At 45.4% G+C, this 17,369-nt stretch overlaps 1 protein-coding gene across 7 annotated transcripts in view; it reads left to right on the top strand.

Moving 5' to 3' along the window:
• cry4 (cryptochrome circadian regulator 4) overlaps positions 1 to 17,369 on the top strand; it is a 43,650-nt gene that overhangs the window by 19,092 nt on the left and 7,189 nt on the right. The window contains exons 1-4 of one of the 7 annotated variants that reach the window (XM_088640265.1): positions 5,376 to 5,533; positions 12,525 to 12,976; positions 13,451 to 13,567; positions 17,188 to 17,338. In XM_088640265.1, the coding sequence (XP_088496391.1) occupies positions 12,564 to 12,976; positions 13,451 to 13,567; positions 17,188 to 17,338 (681 nt within the window). In that variant the 5' untranslated portion in view covers positions 5,376 to 5,533; positions 12,525 to 12,563. The other 6 variants (XM_088640262.1, XM_088640261.1, XM_088640264.1 and 3 more) reach the window with 6 other exon arrangements.

The following is a 17,369-nucleotide window of genomic DNA, read 5'->3' as shown; positions in this document are numbered from 1 at the left end:
TCCGCAGCGACCTCTAGTGGAGCCCCTCTGACAGTGTATCTTCTGCGGGTCAATCTGCCATTACAGACCCAGTGTGTAGCGAATTTAACTTGAGGTTCACTATGAATAACAAAACCCGAGAATTAAGCGTACTGAAAGGATTATGGAGTGCTTACGTCAATACATTTGTTGTAGCCTGCTTGGTGAGGGCTAGACTCCTAATCATAGGACGATGAGGCTGAAACCTCCACGTAGACTGAGGAGTGACCCAGGGGCAGCTGCAAAGGTGGAGATGGGGTGGAGGTGGGATACAAAAAACAGGGAGAGAATACATACTGTATTTATAATGTTTTAGTTGAGGAAATAACTTCAGGAGTGATTACAGATTACTGACTGAACGTGGCTGTTGTCATCCCTCCCATATTTTCATTATGAACACCATTAAGTGAGATATACTGTTTGTTTAATGTCATCTAAGATTATGAGGAGTACAGCCTTCCACTATTTTTCAAACCTTGTCAGCAGGTGCAGGATTTTTCTGTATTTTTTGGTTATCTTTTCTCCTGCAAATTTGTGGCATTTCAACCCCCTGTTCATTCCTATTTTGAGCATTCACACTTTCCTTCCTTGTGTCTGCGTGCTGGTCTGGAGTTTACCAACACTGTCGCTGTCCTGTGTTTTATTAGAGCTCTGGTGTGCAAGCTGTTTTCTGAGGAGGCCCAGCTCTTTAAAACAAATTCCTTCCAACTAATGAATTCCATGAGTTCAAGAGTTGCTGGTGCCTATTTTTATACAAAAGACACCAGCTGAATCATTACCCTCTGACGTGGAAATTCCTGACCTGAAGTGGAATTCAAAGTGATAAAAATCTAGAGAAGTGTATTTCCAGGACTGTGGGCAGAAAGAGGACAGCCAGCAAAGCTGGTTCAAAGAAACTAGAGGCTACTCCAGCTGCAAAGAGCCAAGATTGTGACCTCCAAAGAGTGGAGAGCTCATGACCTGATGACCTCTGGAGCAGTACTTTTCAGCACAGCTCAGGGCTCCAGGAAAAGTGTAACGAGAGCCGGTCCAGGCTCCCGTGATGTGCAAAGCTGGGACCCTATGCAGACGGTATAATCTGGAAGTAAGTGGAGAAGGACAAAAGGGAAAAGACGTTGAGGATCAGGACGGGATGACAGACGGGGGGGCGTGACGACAGTGATACGGTGCTCGGGGGGGCATGGCGCAGGCAAACAAGTTCAAACAGTCCAAGGGGGAATCCGGGGCACAGTCCAGGGTCCAGGAACTGAGAGAACAATCCGAGACAGACGAAGGTTAAAATCTGGAACGGGATCTGGAACAGGAACAAGGAGTTAAAACCAGGGTAATGAGGCCAGGTGCTATGAGCCCCAGTCTCAGATGTTCAGGACACCGTGATGAAGCCTATGCCGTAGGGTCTCTCCTGGACCCGCTGGTAGGCGGGATTCTGAGTGTCCGTCTCCCAATGCTGAGCCAGGGGCAGCGGGAGCACCAGGCTTAAATAAAAGCCAGCAAAACAGGGAGCAGGTGCACATAATAAACTAAAATATGAAAGGGTCGGAGCACCCTTAAGAGAAGGGATGACAATCGTGACAAAAAGCTACCTGAAGGAGAAGGACGCTGCACACATTACTAGGACTGGTCCTGCCTCCTCCATCACACACTGCATCATCCTGTCCATCAGGAGATCCTCCGGATTCATTCCCAAAGCTGACCCCAAGATTGGGAATCTCTCACCAACAGGAGGCCAAGGTCAACTCTGTAGTTCAGCCGCAAAAAAATCCAAGGTTCGGAATCTCCTTTCAGAGGATCTCAGCTCTAGACAGAAACCCGTGAGCCTTGCTTATCCAGCTGAGCACCGCACCTGCTGTCGTGTAGACAAAGGCATGACACATAAAACCTACTGACACAGACTGGACTGGTTTATTTTCTACAGACACACAGAAACTTGTCGTAGGCCGGCACGTACAGCAATATCCAGTCTCCTCAAGCATGTCCTGTTGGGAACTTGAGCTCTGCGGGGTCGCTGAACATAACATTCAGGCATCACACCTGCTCCATGGAAACAACCTGAAAAGGGAATATTTATCTCATAATTTATTAGGATTCATAGAAGCACAACAGACTAACGATTCCCAACATTAAAAGAGGAGGCCATTTGCTCCACCAGGTGATAGATCCAGAATCCAAGGATCTCATCTGTTTTTTTTTTCTTAAGAGCATCCAGGGAGTTGGAAGTCCATGATTAAGAAGAACGTGGCGGTTGTTGAACATTTTTGTTTTGTAAACTAAAAAATCCTTTTCAATGCATTATATAATTTGACAAAAGATCAAAGAGAAACTACTAATGGGATGGCATATTTTAAAGAGAGAAAGATATGACACATTTTTCATTTTCTTTATGTTTGCCCCATTAATATTGTGTATTTCTTGAGATTTGGATTCTGCGAGATGAAACAGCACCCCCTTGTGGAAATGTGCTGATCGCCAAGTTGTTTCGGTGTAGCGGAAGAATGTACAAGACATTGTTAAACCGCAACTTTGTTTGGATTGAAAATGAGGTTCCTCATCTTCCAGTTTCACACTCTGTATAAGTTAGCTGTTGCTTCATCTCAAGGTTTTGTTGACAAATATTTTTTTATCACTTGGTATAGGTTTTCACATCAACTGATTTAAACTAGTGCCAACCTGGACATTTCGCCTGCTGCGCGACCGTGTTTCAAAGTCTGGGAGAAATCGTGAAGGAAAGAACGGCAAAGCTTTGGAGACAAAACCATTGTCGATTCTAGTTATTATCGTCCTTGATTTGTTTTTAAGTTCATCATACGATAGTACGGGACTCGGAAACATAATGGATTTCTTAAGGAGTGTAGCAAGATGATCGAAAGGATCCTTAAGGTTTTTGGCCCATATTAGTTCCTAGTTATCAGAAATATTCGTTTTTTAAAGTGTTCTGGGGGGCGCAGGCCTGTGCCCTCAGCTCTGAGCTGTTTTGCATTCCCAAAAAGAAGAAAAGATGCAAACGGCCATTTCAACCATCTAACCCGTTAGGTTAAACAAATTGAGGGTCCCATCCAGCCATTTCTTTAAAGTTAAATGAGAAGACTAAAGATTGTACATATCTGTTTAAGAATAATGTCCGCTGTACTCCATTCTGTATTAGAGACTTAAAAGATTCAGCTCCGTGAAGTTGCCCCCCCTACAAACAGCACAAACGATGAACCCCCCCCCCTCATTCGTTGGTGCTGCGTTTGTGCCGGTTTGTGCCGTTGAAGGTAGCGTTTGTGCAGCTTTCGTTTCCGAAATATAGCGTCTTGTTTTTTCGGGGTCGTGACGTCACTGAGCCCCCCTACAACGTCGTAGGAGAGCCGGACCGGTCTCATTCGTTAGTGCCGGTTTGTGCCGTTGAAAGTGGCGTTTTTGCTGCTTTCGTTTCCGAGATATAGCGCCTTCTTGCAATGTTATGACCCAGGACATGATTGCTTGCCCAGCTCCATGAAGTTGCCCCCCCACAACAAACAGCACATTTGCACACTCCAAAAGACACAACTTCACATGGGAGAAATACAGTATAACGATCTAACAAAGGCACTCATACCTGCGTCTTCAGAGGTCAAGGTGTGCCCCGACGCTGTATTCTACACCAAGGACTGACCAGAAACACAAAGATAAAAGGACTCTGAGCTCATCGTTTTATGTTTAAGAAGGAGACGGCGAGAAACTGATAACTTCTTCAGATTTTTAAAAAGGACACCGCTACGAAGAATTAAGACCTGCTCGTTAAAGCCTCTTGTTAAGAACATGCAATTGTTTGCTAGTGTTTAAGACTACACCCGCAACTCTTCTGATTAGGGTAGGACATTCGTCACGAATTTCATTTTCCTGCTCACACAAACGCACAGAAGATACTAGTATTAAATGCAAAATCCACTGCCGCCTCCACCTGGTCAACCAGAGAAACAAAATTGCATGATTGTTACTCTCGCACTCGTAACAGAGCGCTTGAACTCGGCAGGCGGGGTTACTGGAGGTCAAGGTCGCCGTGCATGGTCACGTGATCACCCGAAAAAGAAGGCGCTATATCTCGGAAATGAAAGCAGTAGAAACGCTACTTTCAACGGCACACACGGGCACAAACGCAGCACTAACGAATGAAACTGGTCCGGTTCCCCCTACGACTTTGTAGGTTAGCCGAGAGACATCATGACCCCAAAAAGACAAGGCGCTATATCTCGGAAACGAAAGCAGCACAGATGCTACTTTCAACGGCAAAAACCGGCACAAACGCAGCAGTATCGAATGAGGGGGTTTCATCGTTTGTGCTGTTTGTAGGGAGCAACTTCACGGAGCTAAAATAGTTCTTTAAGACCGCGTAAGAGAATCCTTTGAGTCTGGGAATATATCCGGTTTGTCTTATTCGATTACTGTTCAGACCTTAAATACCGATAGAATTATTTTATTTTAAATGAATTAAGTAGACGTTCCTCATCAAGATATTGAAGAGATGGATCATGGGACGGTATACCTCTTTGAATTTAAGCATTAAAATAACTATAACAGAGGCAACATATGCATTTTACGCTTTCCTGACCTTTTCAAGTAAGGAACATGTTTTTGTATAAGTGTGGTGATAGCTACTTAAATAACAAGGACACGTCTGAGATAATGTATTCCTTATTGTACACGATGATAAGCGTCACGTCTTATTGATCTTTCTGTAAAATTACAAAAGTAAAACCACACAGCATCTCTCCTACAAAGGAACAAGTGAAGGTTTTATTCCAGCATGGAATAAACCTTTACTTGTTCCTCGGCAGCCTACAGATGCTGACGCAGCTACCTACTTGAACTGTCTCTCTTACAATTCGAGCCCGTATTATTTAAAATTTTGCGCTGATTTACTGCAATTTCACATAGGACTCAGATTAACAACCCGTGGTTTCACAAACCCTGTGGAGCGCCGATCTACCAGCACTATTTCAGGTAAACTCGTCTAGGACAACTGTGAAAGTCAGTCCCTTCGGCTTTTTTTTAGATTTTTTTCATCGCATTCTGAAAATGTCTAACATGGAACTTTCAAAACAAAAAAATGTACGCACGTAAGACGTAGAAATATTAAATGACCGTTTCACCCACAACAGTTTAAATTATAGTTTAGGCTGCGTCGAGCCGATTATTAAATTCAAGATCTTCTCTATGCAATTAAAAAACACGTTATTACAACTGAGTCTATTAGTCCTTTGCGCTCTCGGTGCTCTCAGTGCTGTGTGAGATCGGAGCCCGCCGGGGGAGGGCGAGTAGCGGGCGGAACAGCAGGAGAAGCGCTCTGGAATTTGCCCATGCTACTCACACGTGACCTTGGACCGAGCGCAGAACACAAGATTACACACACTGATGAGGCGGGGGATACTGTTAAAGACACTTTAAAACTAGTACAATCTGATACTCCATTCCCTGTGACTCTACCGAGACGAAAGGAATTCGAGCGGTTCTTATTTATGCCAGCATAATTAGCTGTGGCCCATGTCTTGTAAAAGTACGTTAGGGGAGCCCAGGTGGCACCTGACTTCCCCACAGTGAGAAATGCGTCTCACCTGGAAACGGAGAAACTTGCGCCCTGCCTGGAGCCTCATTGTCGAGCTGGGAGACCGGATGAGCCAGTGGTGTACGGTTCGCAGCTGGGATATTGAATTATTATTCCGTTTTGGGATTGTATTCAGCAGCGCAAGAGGACTCGAAGGGGTGTAAAAGAATACGGGAGGACGTTGATTTTAAAAAAGAAGATTATTTTTATTTTACATTTGGAACTATGTAAAACAAGAAGTCTTATATTTAGCTACAGAATTAACAACTAAGGTATTTGTCTTTATCTGGTGAGTTTTTAATTGATTACGTGCCAGTTTTATTGAAAAGTCCACCAGAACCGTCTAAGCACTTACTAAATGATGCTGGGTGTATTTTCCTGGGGATCGATATTTTAAGTTGGCGCGGTGATGTGACCAGTGGTTTGTGTGGTACTTCACTATTTCCTTTTTAACTGGACTTTTCCAGTGCTTGATTCATGTGGTGATTTTTAGTACCCAAATATACTACCTTAACTGTTGGCGTAATAGTACAAAAAATAGTGAATTTTCCTTCTCAGTGCAAAATACTAACGGAACACAATGATTTATCATCAGCGGATGTCTTCGCAGTGCTAACCCCTAGGAATCAGTGACTTCAAATATTTGATTTGCACGAAAGGGATTATTTTCCATGGCTACAATTTATAAATAATTGTTTACCGGTTTATTTTGTAAATACTTAATGTACTGAATTTAAGAAATGGCTGTTCCTATCCCAAAAGACGGGCGATCACTTCAATATGGTAGCAGTCAGAAGTCGCGTTTTTCTCATAGAGAACTGGCGTTTTGAGACGTGAAGGTTAAGAAAGACCTGTCTCTTTGTGTTTTCTGTTCATATTTCCGCGTCCTTAGCTCAGGCAAGAGGAGGTAAAATTTCAATCTGAAAATCGCTCATTTGTTCGTCAAATGTGGAGTCAATTTTCCCATTATGTCAGTGCTGTTTGTTTTCAAAATCTTAAAGTGTTGCAGATACCAAGGGAAACAAGCTATCTGATTGCCTAGAAGAGTGCCTTTTTGATATTTTAGTTCGGTTTTCATATACATTATATACAGTTATATATATATACAGGTATATCAGTTATATAGAAAGATCAGACTTCAAGTTTTATATTATTATAGGTTAAAAGCTGTACAGCTCGCAGGTTATAGCTATTTCTGATGTGATGTAACCTCTACCTGTCGAATTCAAAATTGATTTGTAGATCAGGACGCCTATAGATAAAAGGTCGTTCTTGTTTTGCAAGCTTTCATTTCAACGGAACATTTCCTCGTACTCTTTCTGAAGCTCGCCTCGGGTTACTTCTAATTTTAACATCCGCGTGACAGTCCCCCGAGTCCCAGAATACATTCAATTACCTACATTAGAGCGTAGACTGTCTCAGGCAGTTTTCATAAAACGAAGTCTTTTATGGTAACTTGGCTCACTATCTGGTTTTATACAAACATCAGAGTGCTTTTGTACTTTTATTTCGGCTCTAAATCATGTGATTTTTTTTTCACAAGACTGTAACGCTTGCGGTATGTGTGTTCTGCACGGAGATTGTGTCTTTTTATGTCTCAGTTTAAAAAAAAACATTTTTCTTACCATCTTAAGCATTTCCAATTTGAGGATGGTATCGGACAAATTCGAAGCACAGAAAGGTTTGCGCTACGAAAAACGCAAGACGGATTAAATGAATCTAGGATTAATTGAGAGAAAATAGGAAAACCACCTAGGTTATCATAGTATTCCTTGGTTGTGACACTCGCTGGATTGAACAAAAGCAAAGATAATTATCATAATCTCATAATATTTTCACCAATAATAGTGTTGGTATGAAGATAGCCTCCTTATCTTACCCATAAGAACATACAAAGTTACAGTACAAACAAGATATGGCTAGTCAGCTCGTCTGTCCTGCTTGTTTGGGGGTCTCATCCAGGTCATTTTGGAGAAAAACTGGAGTTTGGGCTTCAGCAGCATGGTTGGGTAGCCTGTATCACCCTCCTACATCCCTTGGGGAAAGATGTGGCTCTTGTTTTTAGTAGAGGAGTTTTTTTGCCATATGTACAGTACATGTACCTTTGAATTCTTATTTGCCCTGATCTCTTGGGACATACAGTACACAGTACAGCAGACAATGCCACACAACGTAGACAGTACATTACAAACAATAATAAAAACAGAACAGTAAATATGTAATAGTGAAAACAACATGGTAGACCATGCAAAAAGTGCATAATGCAGACGTGCACTGAGTTTGAGCCATTGCAGTTAGCTGTTAACGTCCTAGGTTTTAAAGCACGGCCATGTAGTTTCCACTTGCACCCTCTGGTTTGTGTTGAACTATAACCCTGTTCTTTGGTTTTATGCTCTTCACCCATCTGTCCATTTTCCAACCACATTATCCAGTACAGGCTCGTGGGAGAGCTGGAGCCTATCCCAGCGAGCACTGGGCACAAGGCTGAACATGCTCTTGACAGGACACAAGTACATCGTAGGTTAGACACAGGTGCACACACTTGCACCAGGGCCGATTTTCCGAGAAGCCAGTCACCCTACCAGTATGGTTTTTGGTCTGTGGGAGGAAACTGGAGCACCCAGAGAAAAGCCCGTTATCCACTCCAGCAATTACACCCTGGGCCCTGCACTACGAAGCAACACTGGGAAGCACTGTGCCACTGTGCTGCCTGTTTATTTTTATGCCCTTGTTGCTTCAGCTGTGTAAAATGAAATACATGAGCACTGGAAGAATGTTTATTGACCTGAGGGGCAATGGAGAAATGTTCCACTGTAAACACATTGTGACGGGTCTGCATGGGGCAAAACGCAGAGCAGGCCAGTGGAAACAAAACTGCGCAGCTCAGCTGTTGAAAACGTTGTCGGTTCAGCTTCGCAATGGCGCATTTTGAAAAGGGTGCGTATTTCTGTGAGCCGTGGCATCCTTTTCCTGCTTCAAAGGGAGCCCCTGAGATGAGTTGTTTACCAGACGGTATTAGTCCAGCAAACGCCTTGAGCCATCGCATTGCTTTAAGCGTAGGACAGCTCTTCTTGTGAAAATGCACGTCTTCTCTGTGGTGGGAACTATACTGACACCCTGCCCCTGTTCGCCATGTTACCAGTGTTGTTTGTTGTTGCTAAACACCATGCAGATCAGCAGGGTAACGCCTGCACTGCAGCCTCTGTGGCATGAATCCCTCAGCTCTCTTAATCCTCTGACACTTTTCTCTTGCTGCGCTCTCTTTCCTACTGTCTTGCTGAGTGGTTCTGAGGAGGACAGACAAGGAGGGGGTGTCACGAGAGAGATTTGTTTTCCTATCTAGCTTTCTTCTGAGAGGGTTCCACCCCAAAACAGGGGGATAAGCAGAGGGACACGAGCCAGGGCTATCAGGTTTCTGGCTGTTTGTAGGAGAAGGCACAGGGGGAGGGGGGGGGGGGTAGGCTAAGTCTGAGCACAGAAGCTTGCAACGTGACTCACTGGGAACCTGCCTGGCTCGGGGGCTGTTACCAAGATCCCCATGCCACACTGCTCCGACTGCCAAACCCTTGCTCGCTGTGTGTGAACTGGGAAGAAAAGAAACAGATATTATAAGCTGCTGTTCCTGGTACAGTATGAGAGTTTCTTTTTATAAGAAAAGAGCGCATCTGTATCCTATTAAGAACAGATGAGAAGGTGTTTTTTGAACGCTGACTTTGTCAGTGGAGGGGGCGATCTATGAACCTTTAAGAACGTAGAAGGAAAGAAAAGGGAGTTTAGATTCATTCCTTCCAAGGCTGCAGGAAGAAATGTCAGCAGGACTGAAGGAACGGTGACTGTCTTGAAGCCGGTGTCAATGCGAGTACGACGCAGGTGATGATGACTGATGTGCGCTAAAAAAAGAGGAAGCTTCTTTTCGTCACCGTTATGTCCTCCTCGGTCGTTTGTTTTGAGCTAAAAATAAGGCGCCGAGCTATTTTTACTCTCTGCATGAGGATTCGGTTTATGCCTGAGAGAATCCGAGCGGCGCGGAGGAACAAAGTAAAATCGGAGAATCGTGCAGAGACGCGCCGGCGCTCGCTCGCCACTAGTGGGAGCGAAACTGACCTACTTTCTTACTTTACAGGTTTGACCTACTTCTGTTATTGTCACGTTTACCTACAATCTCCCATTCTTCGCTTTGTCTCCTGCCCAGTGCCTATTATAGAATTGTACTGAAGAACTGAAAATAGTGGTGTTTTTTTTCAGAATTTAAAACCAGGTGAAATTATAGATAAACCAAAGGTGATCCGTAGACCCTCTAATAACGAAATCTGAATTTTCAAGAAATGGTTATACCCAGGTGCAGAAATAGTCTGCTGATTCCCCCCCGTATTAAATATTAAGATCCAGCAGAATTTTTATTTGTGAATTGCTTGCTAATTACTCTATATTGACAACGCCTTTACTACTAAAAACTAATCTATATAGTTGATACAGTTCTGAACCAAGGAAAAACTACTTTGAAACATGGCAAATCTCGAAATATGAATTGCCCTTGGGGTTAGAAAGGTGTAGCTTTTTGGGGAAGGGGGGAAATGGGCGGGTAAGTGTTATGACTGACAGGGTAGTTAGCCAATCATGTGTGTCAGAGGGTTCGAGCACTTAGGCGCTCATCCAGTGGGTGATGTATTGGAGTCCCTCCTTCCCCACCCTCACTGCCCGGAGTAGGCGAACCCAGCGAACCTTCGTGTGATTGACAGATCCCCGTCCGGATTTGAACCAATAGCATTTTAATCTTGATGCCTGGGGGGCGAAGTGGAGGTTGTTGACAAATCATTGCGTTTGCACGGTTAGTGGTGTTTCTTGTTTTTCTTGGGGGGTCTCGGGAGTGAAAAGCATTTTCATCTCCGTTCAGACTTTGATTCAGAAAAAGTATTTAATGTCGGTGTCCTTTGGTGTACCCTGACAGCATATTGACGTCGGCTTTGAAAGGGGATACTTAGAATTGCATGGGGGACTCTGCCTTGCTGTTTCTCCCCCACCCGCACCGATCGTCCTTGGAATTGCAGTGGCGCTTGTCAGCATCCATTTACTAATTCGGCACTTGGCGAAGGAATGGGCTCACCCAGCTGAAGAGCCATACGACGGCAGGAGGAGTCATCAACTTGCGTTTCTTCTCTCTCTCGTCTCTATACCTGACAGTTTTCGGCGCTATCCACGGGGTACAGGCGAAATCTCCGCCGACTGCACCCGATCTTCAGTGAGTCACGCACATCTGCGGACAAACGGTGTTTAACCTGGGTCACAAATCCGGTTGCGAGCATTTCTTTTTTTTAGCACTATGCATGCACGGTCCATGGTGCGATAACTCGACCCAGGCAGTCCCTACCCGAGTATCCTTGTTGTTTAATTTAGAATGCAGCTAGATTAGCTTCACTTGGGAAAGGGGTAGTGGAGAAGTAGCCATTAGTGGTGAAGCGTGGGGTCAGGATCTTTGTCTCGGAAAAGGTCTTAAGCAAACCTTTTGTTATAACCCAATTTTTTTTCCGAGTTAAAAAGGTTATCTAGTTTCCCCTTTATTGCTGTCAGCAGTAGTACAGTCAGAAACGGGGGTCATGGCTGTAAAGTACTGCAATTTGCTTTTCTCATTAAGGGGTTAATGTTTTCGAGTCTGTGCACCTCGTTGCGATGGCGAGGGAGACTGGTCAATTTGTTTTGCTTTTTAGTACTGTCCTCATATTTACTGAGTAAGGTATAGCATGACGCATCCTCAAACTGTAAACCGGAAAAAAAATAACAGAAAATCGTAACTTGTTTTCATAGCGGGGCTCCAGCACTCGAGTGCGTCTGTATAGAACAATTCACTGCTGTCTAAAACGTGTCCGCCCTGTTTAAAAGGTTATACGTCAGTTGCTGTTACAGGTGCACTGGTGTGATTTGGCGCTATTGTGTGCGTGTATAATTCAGGATTAAGAGTGTGTACCTGGCGTGGCGTGTTGTTCACGGGTTTGCAGAAGAAACGAGGAGCGTCATTGTCGCGCAAGTTTTCGTTTCGTCGGGTCTATCGTGCGACCAGGGGCAATGAGGAGTGACATTGGTTTCTGACCTGAGCGATGTCGTGTGCATGTTTTGTTTGTGTTGCAGTCCATTCGCGTTATCCATGCCGTATGGATTCTGAAATCCCAGTTTGAGCACGTATTGCCTTCAGTCCTCACTCCCCACACACACAGTCTTCAGGCCCTACTGTAAGTCTCCCTAATGTGAGCCACTGACCGACCAGCACGCTTTAGGCTCTGAGTCAGCTGGCGGGGTCGGAGAACTCTAAAGCCCTTCTGATCTGCCCGTGCCGAGGTGAGCCCAGAGCTTAGTGTAGAGCAAGGGGCTTTGTCACACATTCCCGCTGCACATGGGACGCTCTCGGCCTCAAGATCGTACTCTGGATCGCCCACGCGTACGGCAGATCAGAGTCTCTCAAACGGAGGGCCGTGCCTTCCTGGCTGACACTGCTGGCCTGTTGTTCCCATCCCGGTCGAGGGTTTAGCTCCTCGCATGTCCTGAAGTTTGTTTCTCTGGGAAGAAGTAGGACTTTGGATTGCTTGGTCTTGGAATCGATGATAAAGACAAGGACGAATTCTATGAAGCATGATCCTAAATTGTTACCTGAGTGCTGTAGGAAAAATGTAAGAACATTTTTTGGGGGGTATCTTTCAGATATGTTCCACATGTCATGTTGTATGTGGGATTTTAGTATATCTTAGTACTCGGCAGTGGTTATCATTTTTCATACAAAACTGATTACGATCAGGGATCATTCTGAACTTTAGTAACTTGCTTTGTGCCAAAGCAGCTGTTTTATGGAGTGCCAGTTTTAAAGGTTATTAATGTTTTTTATTACTATTTATCATTAATGTCAATCATTCACAGGCGCTCACTGGCTCCGCCCTCTCTCTCTCCTGTCCTGTAGCATCTGGCTGCACTGGGGTGGGGTCAAAGTGACATCATAATGACTCACAGGACCATCCACCTCTTCCGGAAGGGCCTGCGTCTCCATGACAACCCCACGCTGCTGGGGGCCCTGGAGTCCTCGGCGGTGCTGTACCCTGTGTTCATCCTGGACCGCGCATTCATGGAAGAAGCGATGGCGCGCGGCGTCCTGCGCTGGCGCTTCATCCTGCAGAGCCTGCAGGACCTGCAGCGCAGCCTGGCTGCCTTGGGCTCGCGGCTGTACGTGGTGCAGGGCCGCTACGATCAGGTTCTGCGGGAGAAGGTCCGTCAGTGGGGCATCACCCAGGTCACCTTCGACACCGAGGTGGAACCCTTTTTCACCCGCCTGGACGACGACATCCGAGCTCTGGGCCAGGAGATGGGCTTCAGTGTCCAGTCCTGTGTGGCACATACCCTCTACGATGTCCAGAGGTATGGACCCTCATATCTGGTTGATTGCTGTGCTGTAAATCAACATGCACTGCTCTCGGCCTTCGTTTCCTGAACGAGTCTGTGAGCGCCTGGATGTCGTTGGATTTTCTCCGCTTCTGGTGGCTGCTTTGTTCCTTGTCCGTTACCTGGTTTCGTGGAGTTTGTACTTATGGGTTAATGAATTCACAGCCATCCATGCATTGCAACAGATCGTGCATTGTAGCCCATTTAGTGCTTTTTATTGCAGCCCATTTTTCTTATTCGTATGTCAGCGAGGAGCACAGCACTACATTTAAATCTCATTGCGTCTTGAAACCATTCCGTAGGCATCAGCCTTTGCTGTGGTCTTGCGGGAAAAACGGGAACTCCTGAGATGGTTGAAACCGGCGGCGCTCGCGGTGTAGGCGTTTCGTGCGTTTTTTGGTTTCTTTCTGGTTTTGCGATTTTGTTCTCACTTGTTTTACTTCTGTCTAGGATCATCAAAGCGAACGGAGGGGAGGCTCCTTTGACGTACAAGAAGTTTCTGCATGTGCTCGCCCTCCTGGGAGCCCCCGAGACGCCCGCACGGAGGATCACACGCGAGGACTTTCGGTAATAATAATAATAATAATTGCTTACACTTATATAGCGCTTTTCTGGACACTCCACTCAAAGCGCTTTACAGGTAATGGGGACTCCCCTCCACCACCACCACCACCACCGATGTGCAGCCCCACCTGGATGATCCGACAGCAGCCATAGTGTGCCAGAACACTCACCACACATCAGCTATCAGTGTGGAGGAGAGCAGAGTAATGTAGCCAATTCATAGAGGGGGGATTGTTAGGAGGCCATGATTGGTAAGGGCCAGTGGGAAATTTGGCCAGGACGCCGGGGTTACACCCCTACTCTTTTCGAGAAACGCCCTGGGATTTTTAATGACCACAGAGAGTCAGGACCTCGGTTTTACGTCTTATTCGAAGGACGGCGCCTGTTTACAGTATAGCGTCCCCGTCACTACACTGGGGCATTAGGACCCACATGGACCGCAGGGTGACCTGCTGGCCCCACTAACACCTCTTCCAGCAGCAACATTAGTTTTTCTCAGGAGGTCTCCCATCCAGGTACTGACCAGGCTCACACCTGCTTAGCTTCAGTGGGTTGCCAGTTGTGAGTTGCAGAGTAACTGGTAAGGCCAGGGCAGCCAGTTGCTGTCCCAGCGTTTAGCCGTCGGCCTGTCAGAAGAACAGCGGTTGCAGGCAGGGCTAGTTCTGATTTAGCTGTCTGAAGTAGCGGAGGTTTGAGAAATAAATGGCCAAGGCCTCCGATGCAAGCCATATCGTCCCCCTTTAATCCTTTCTAACTCTTCATTTTAGAGCAGTGGGAACACGTTTTTATGCTGTAACTCCTATTTTACGTTTAGCTTTATTAGAAAGTATCTTCCTGTTCAGAGTGAAAGGGCTTCGGGTTTTTGGTGATTTTGTTGCGGAGTGTGTTGGAAGTCAGTCATAAGCGAAACGGGAAAGTAAGAGAGTGTTTTTGTAACCTGGGAAAGAAAGCTACGAGTGAACAGATGTGGCTTTGCAAGCTGTTTATATTGGGTAAACAGCAGACGTGTGTGTGTGTGTACAGGAATTATTTTCTTGGACTGCCGCAGAGCTCCTGTGGTCGGAGACGGAGAGATCAGGAAACCCTGAAGTGTGCTGCAGAAGCACAGTCATTTAATCAAAACTGGGCACAGCGGGGGGGATCGAAGGTGGTCTGGGAAAGTCCAGCTCAGCGTCATAGCAGCAGGCTTGCAGCCAGGGAGACCCACTTTCTCACGCAAGATCTTCAAAACTGCAAGGAGAAGGGGGAAAGTGGTAAAACACCGCAGGGCATCTTTTTGCTCAGAGGTTGGATTATCAAAACTGCGGGTTTTTTTGGGGGGGGACTATTTTGTGGCCATCTGCATATATCGGCTCTTTATATGCCATGTGTATGTTGCCAAAACCCCCTTGTAGCTGAAAAGAAGGTCATGGAAATTGAAAACAAATGAGCAATGTGTGAACTTCACCATATGCTATTGCTGCTCCTGAGGTTCCAGTAAGCATTTGCTTGCCTGCTGTGGATGCAAATGCTTACTGGAGCCACAGTACAACAATTCTGTACTGTCATTTGACCTGTGATTCAATGTATTTTTATTTAGCTGATGCTGTAGTCCCAAGAGAGTTTCTTAGCATCTTTGTTAGCCTTTAACCCTTAGAAGGAAAATGAAAAGGAAATTGGTAATGTACAGTAATTTGGAAGGCGTAAATATGATTTTGCACTTCACAATGGCCTAGTTCTCAATGTTTCTAAGGGTTAGTTAGTAAAAATAACACCATGTACAAATAAAAAGTTTAAAATGCAGTACCTAACATCGTTGTACAATAAGTGGTTTGGTACTAGCTCAAGTTTCTATTTTGCTGTGCACAAAATACTGCAATAAATGGCACAGCAGTCGCAGAGAGTCAGAAGGCTGAAAGGTGCTGTGTGAACAGGCAGTGGAGGGAAGAGATGGTCCAGTCCTGAGCTTGGCAGGTCCACAGTGGGGATGCTGGAGGGGAGAAGTGCAGGGCGATAAGAGGGGGATATGAGGAGACAGGAGAGACTGGACATGGGTCAGATCAGGGCAATGAAGAAGCAGCAGGACCAGAAATTGGATGCATGCAGACAGGGTGTGTGTGAGTGTGAGTGGTGCTTGTGGTCACATTCCAGGATTGACCTGCCCCACAGCCCCACTGTGCCTCGCTAGTGAACGTCAGAACTGCAGTAACCGGTTCCTCATACTGAGAATGGTCGTGCTGTCTCTTCTCCAAGCTCTAAAGAAATGCCTGACCATTGCTGGGCTGCTTTTTTTGAGACTCTAGGTACTTCTGAAAGCAGTGTGAACTCAAGATCTGACCCCACATGCCACAGCTGTGCCTGAACCGCACAGTTGGCTAACTCTTCGAGGTTGTGCTCTGAAAAGCTGTTAAGGAGGAGTAGTGGTGAACTCCAGGATAGTAGGCTACCATCTACCAAACCGTCTAAATGAGCCGAATGGTCTCCTCTTGTGTGTAACCTTTGTCATGTTTGTTTTAATGTCACTGTAAGAGGCTCACTTCACACTGAGCCATCTTTGTCATACGTAACTCTCACGGTCGTGCCAGTAAGAAATTTGTACGTACAGGGCCTGGTGCTCCTAAATTGGTGGACAATTTACCCATGGATAAGTATATATTGTCAGTCCACTGGATGGCATACTTCATTTTTTGAGAGTATGACTTTGGGGAATAAAATGTAGATTGAAATGACCATAGATCCTGTCATATGCATTAGTACATTTTTTGCCATGTGGAGAAAATTAGCGCCATGATCTGTATCTACATTGACTGTCCTGCAGAGCTGCCACACACAGTATGTAGAAAGTAGCAGCAGGTTACGTGGTCCATTCTGCTGGTATGTTCCTTGTCTGCTTATAATAATGAACATGGTTCTCTTCACACCTGCAGTGAATGGATTTCACTGTGTAAATACACTGAAAAGGGCACTTTAGTCATTGTTGTAGGTCTGTACTGCTTGTTCTGATCAAAGAGAGGATGTAGAGGATGTCTCTGAAAGAGCGGGGCTTTTATTTATTTTATTTTTGTATTGAATCTTTTTCCGAAGGGCTCCAGATCAAAGCCATCTGTGCTTCTCTCTCCCCCCCCCCACCGGTTGGTGCCTTACAGGCTGTTTTCTCTGCTGGGTCTGTGTCTAAGCTCTGCCTCGCAGCGCAGGTTTAAGCAGTAAGGAGGGCAGGTCTGCAGGGTGCAGCCTCAGAGCATTCCTGGATGGTAGGTGTGTGGCTCAAATAAAGCATCTGTTCGATGCTGGATCAGGAACACAGGGACTTCCGTGTTTTATCAGTTCAGGTGCTTTTCTTTCCCTACCTGTGTGTTGCCCTCGATGGCTGTTCAAATGTGAAAAGCAGAACAGTTTTATATGCAAGATTAATACTTCATGCTGTTCTGCATTGTTAAGACATATTAATTTAACTTAAATTGTTTATTTTAACTAAGAGGTGTGTTTAGAGCTATGGTAGTATGAACTTTTTTTCCTTTTTGTACAATAGCAATTGAAGTGGATTACTGATAGGTACATTAGGATAATGTACTAATACAACAGTCCTGGCTTGGACCCGGAAGAAAGCTTGAGAGTTAGTGACCATATTTGTTACTATTCATCAGTCAGTGCAGGACCCCCACAGAAGAAGAGAGCGAGGAGAAATACAGAGTGCCTAGCCTGGAGGATCTTGGGATAGTGGTGGAGTCCGAGGCCCTGTGGGTTGGTGGGGAGACAGAAGGTCTGCAGCGACTGGAGCAGCACATGCAAAACCAGGTACACTGGACTGACAAAGGCAGGGGCTCTT

This window comes from Lepisosteus platostomus, chromosome 7 (genome assembly GCF_059453375.1).
Source record: "Lepisosteus platostomus isolate fLepPlt1 chromosome 7, fLepPlt1.hap1, whole genome shotgun sequence".
Taxonomy (NCBI): Eukaryota; Metazoa; Chordata; class Actinopteri; order Semionotiformes; family Lepisosteidae; genus Lepisosteus; species Lepisosteus platostomus.
The sequence above is the reverse complement of the archived record's forward strand: the minus strand, read 5'-3'. Positions and strand labels throughout refer to the sequence as shown.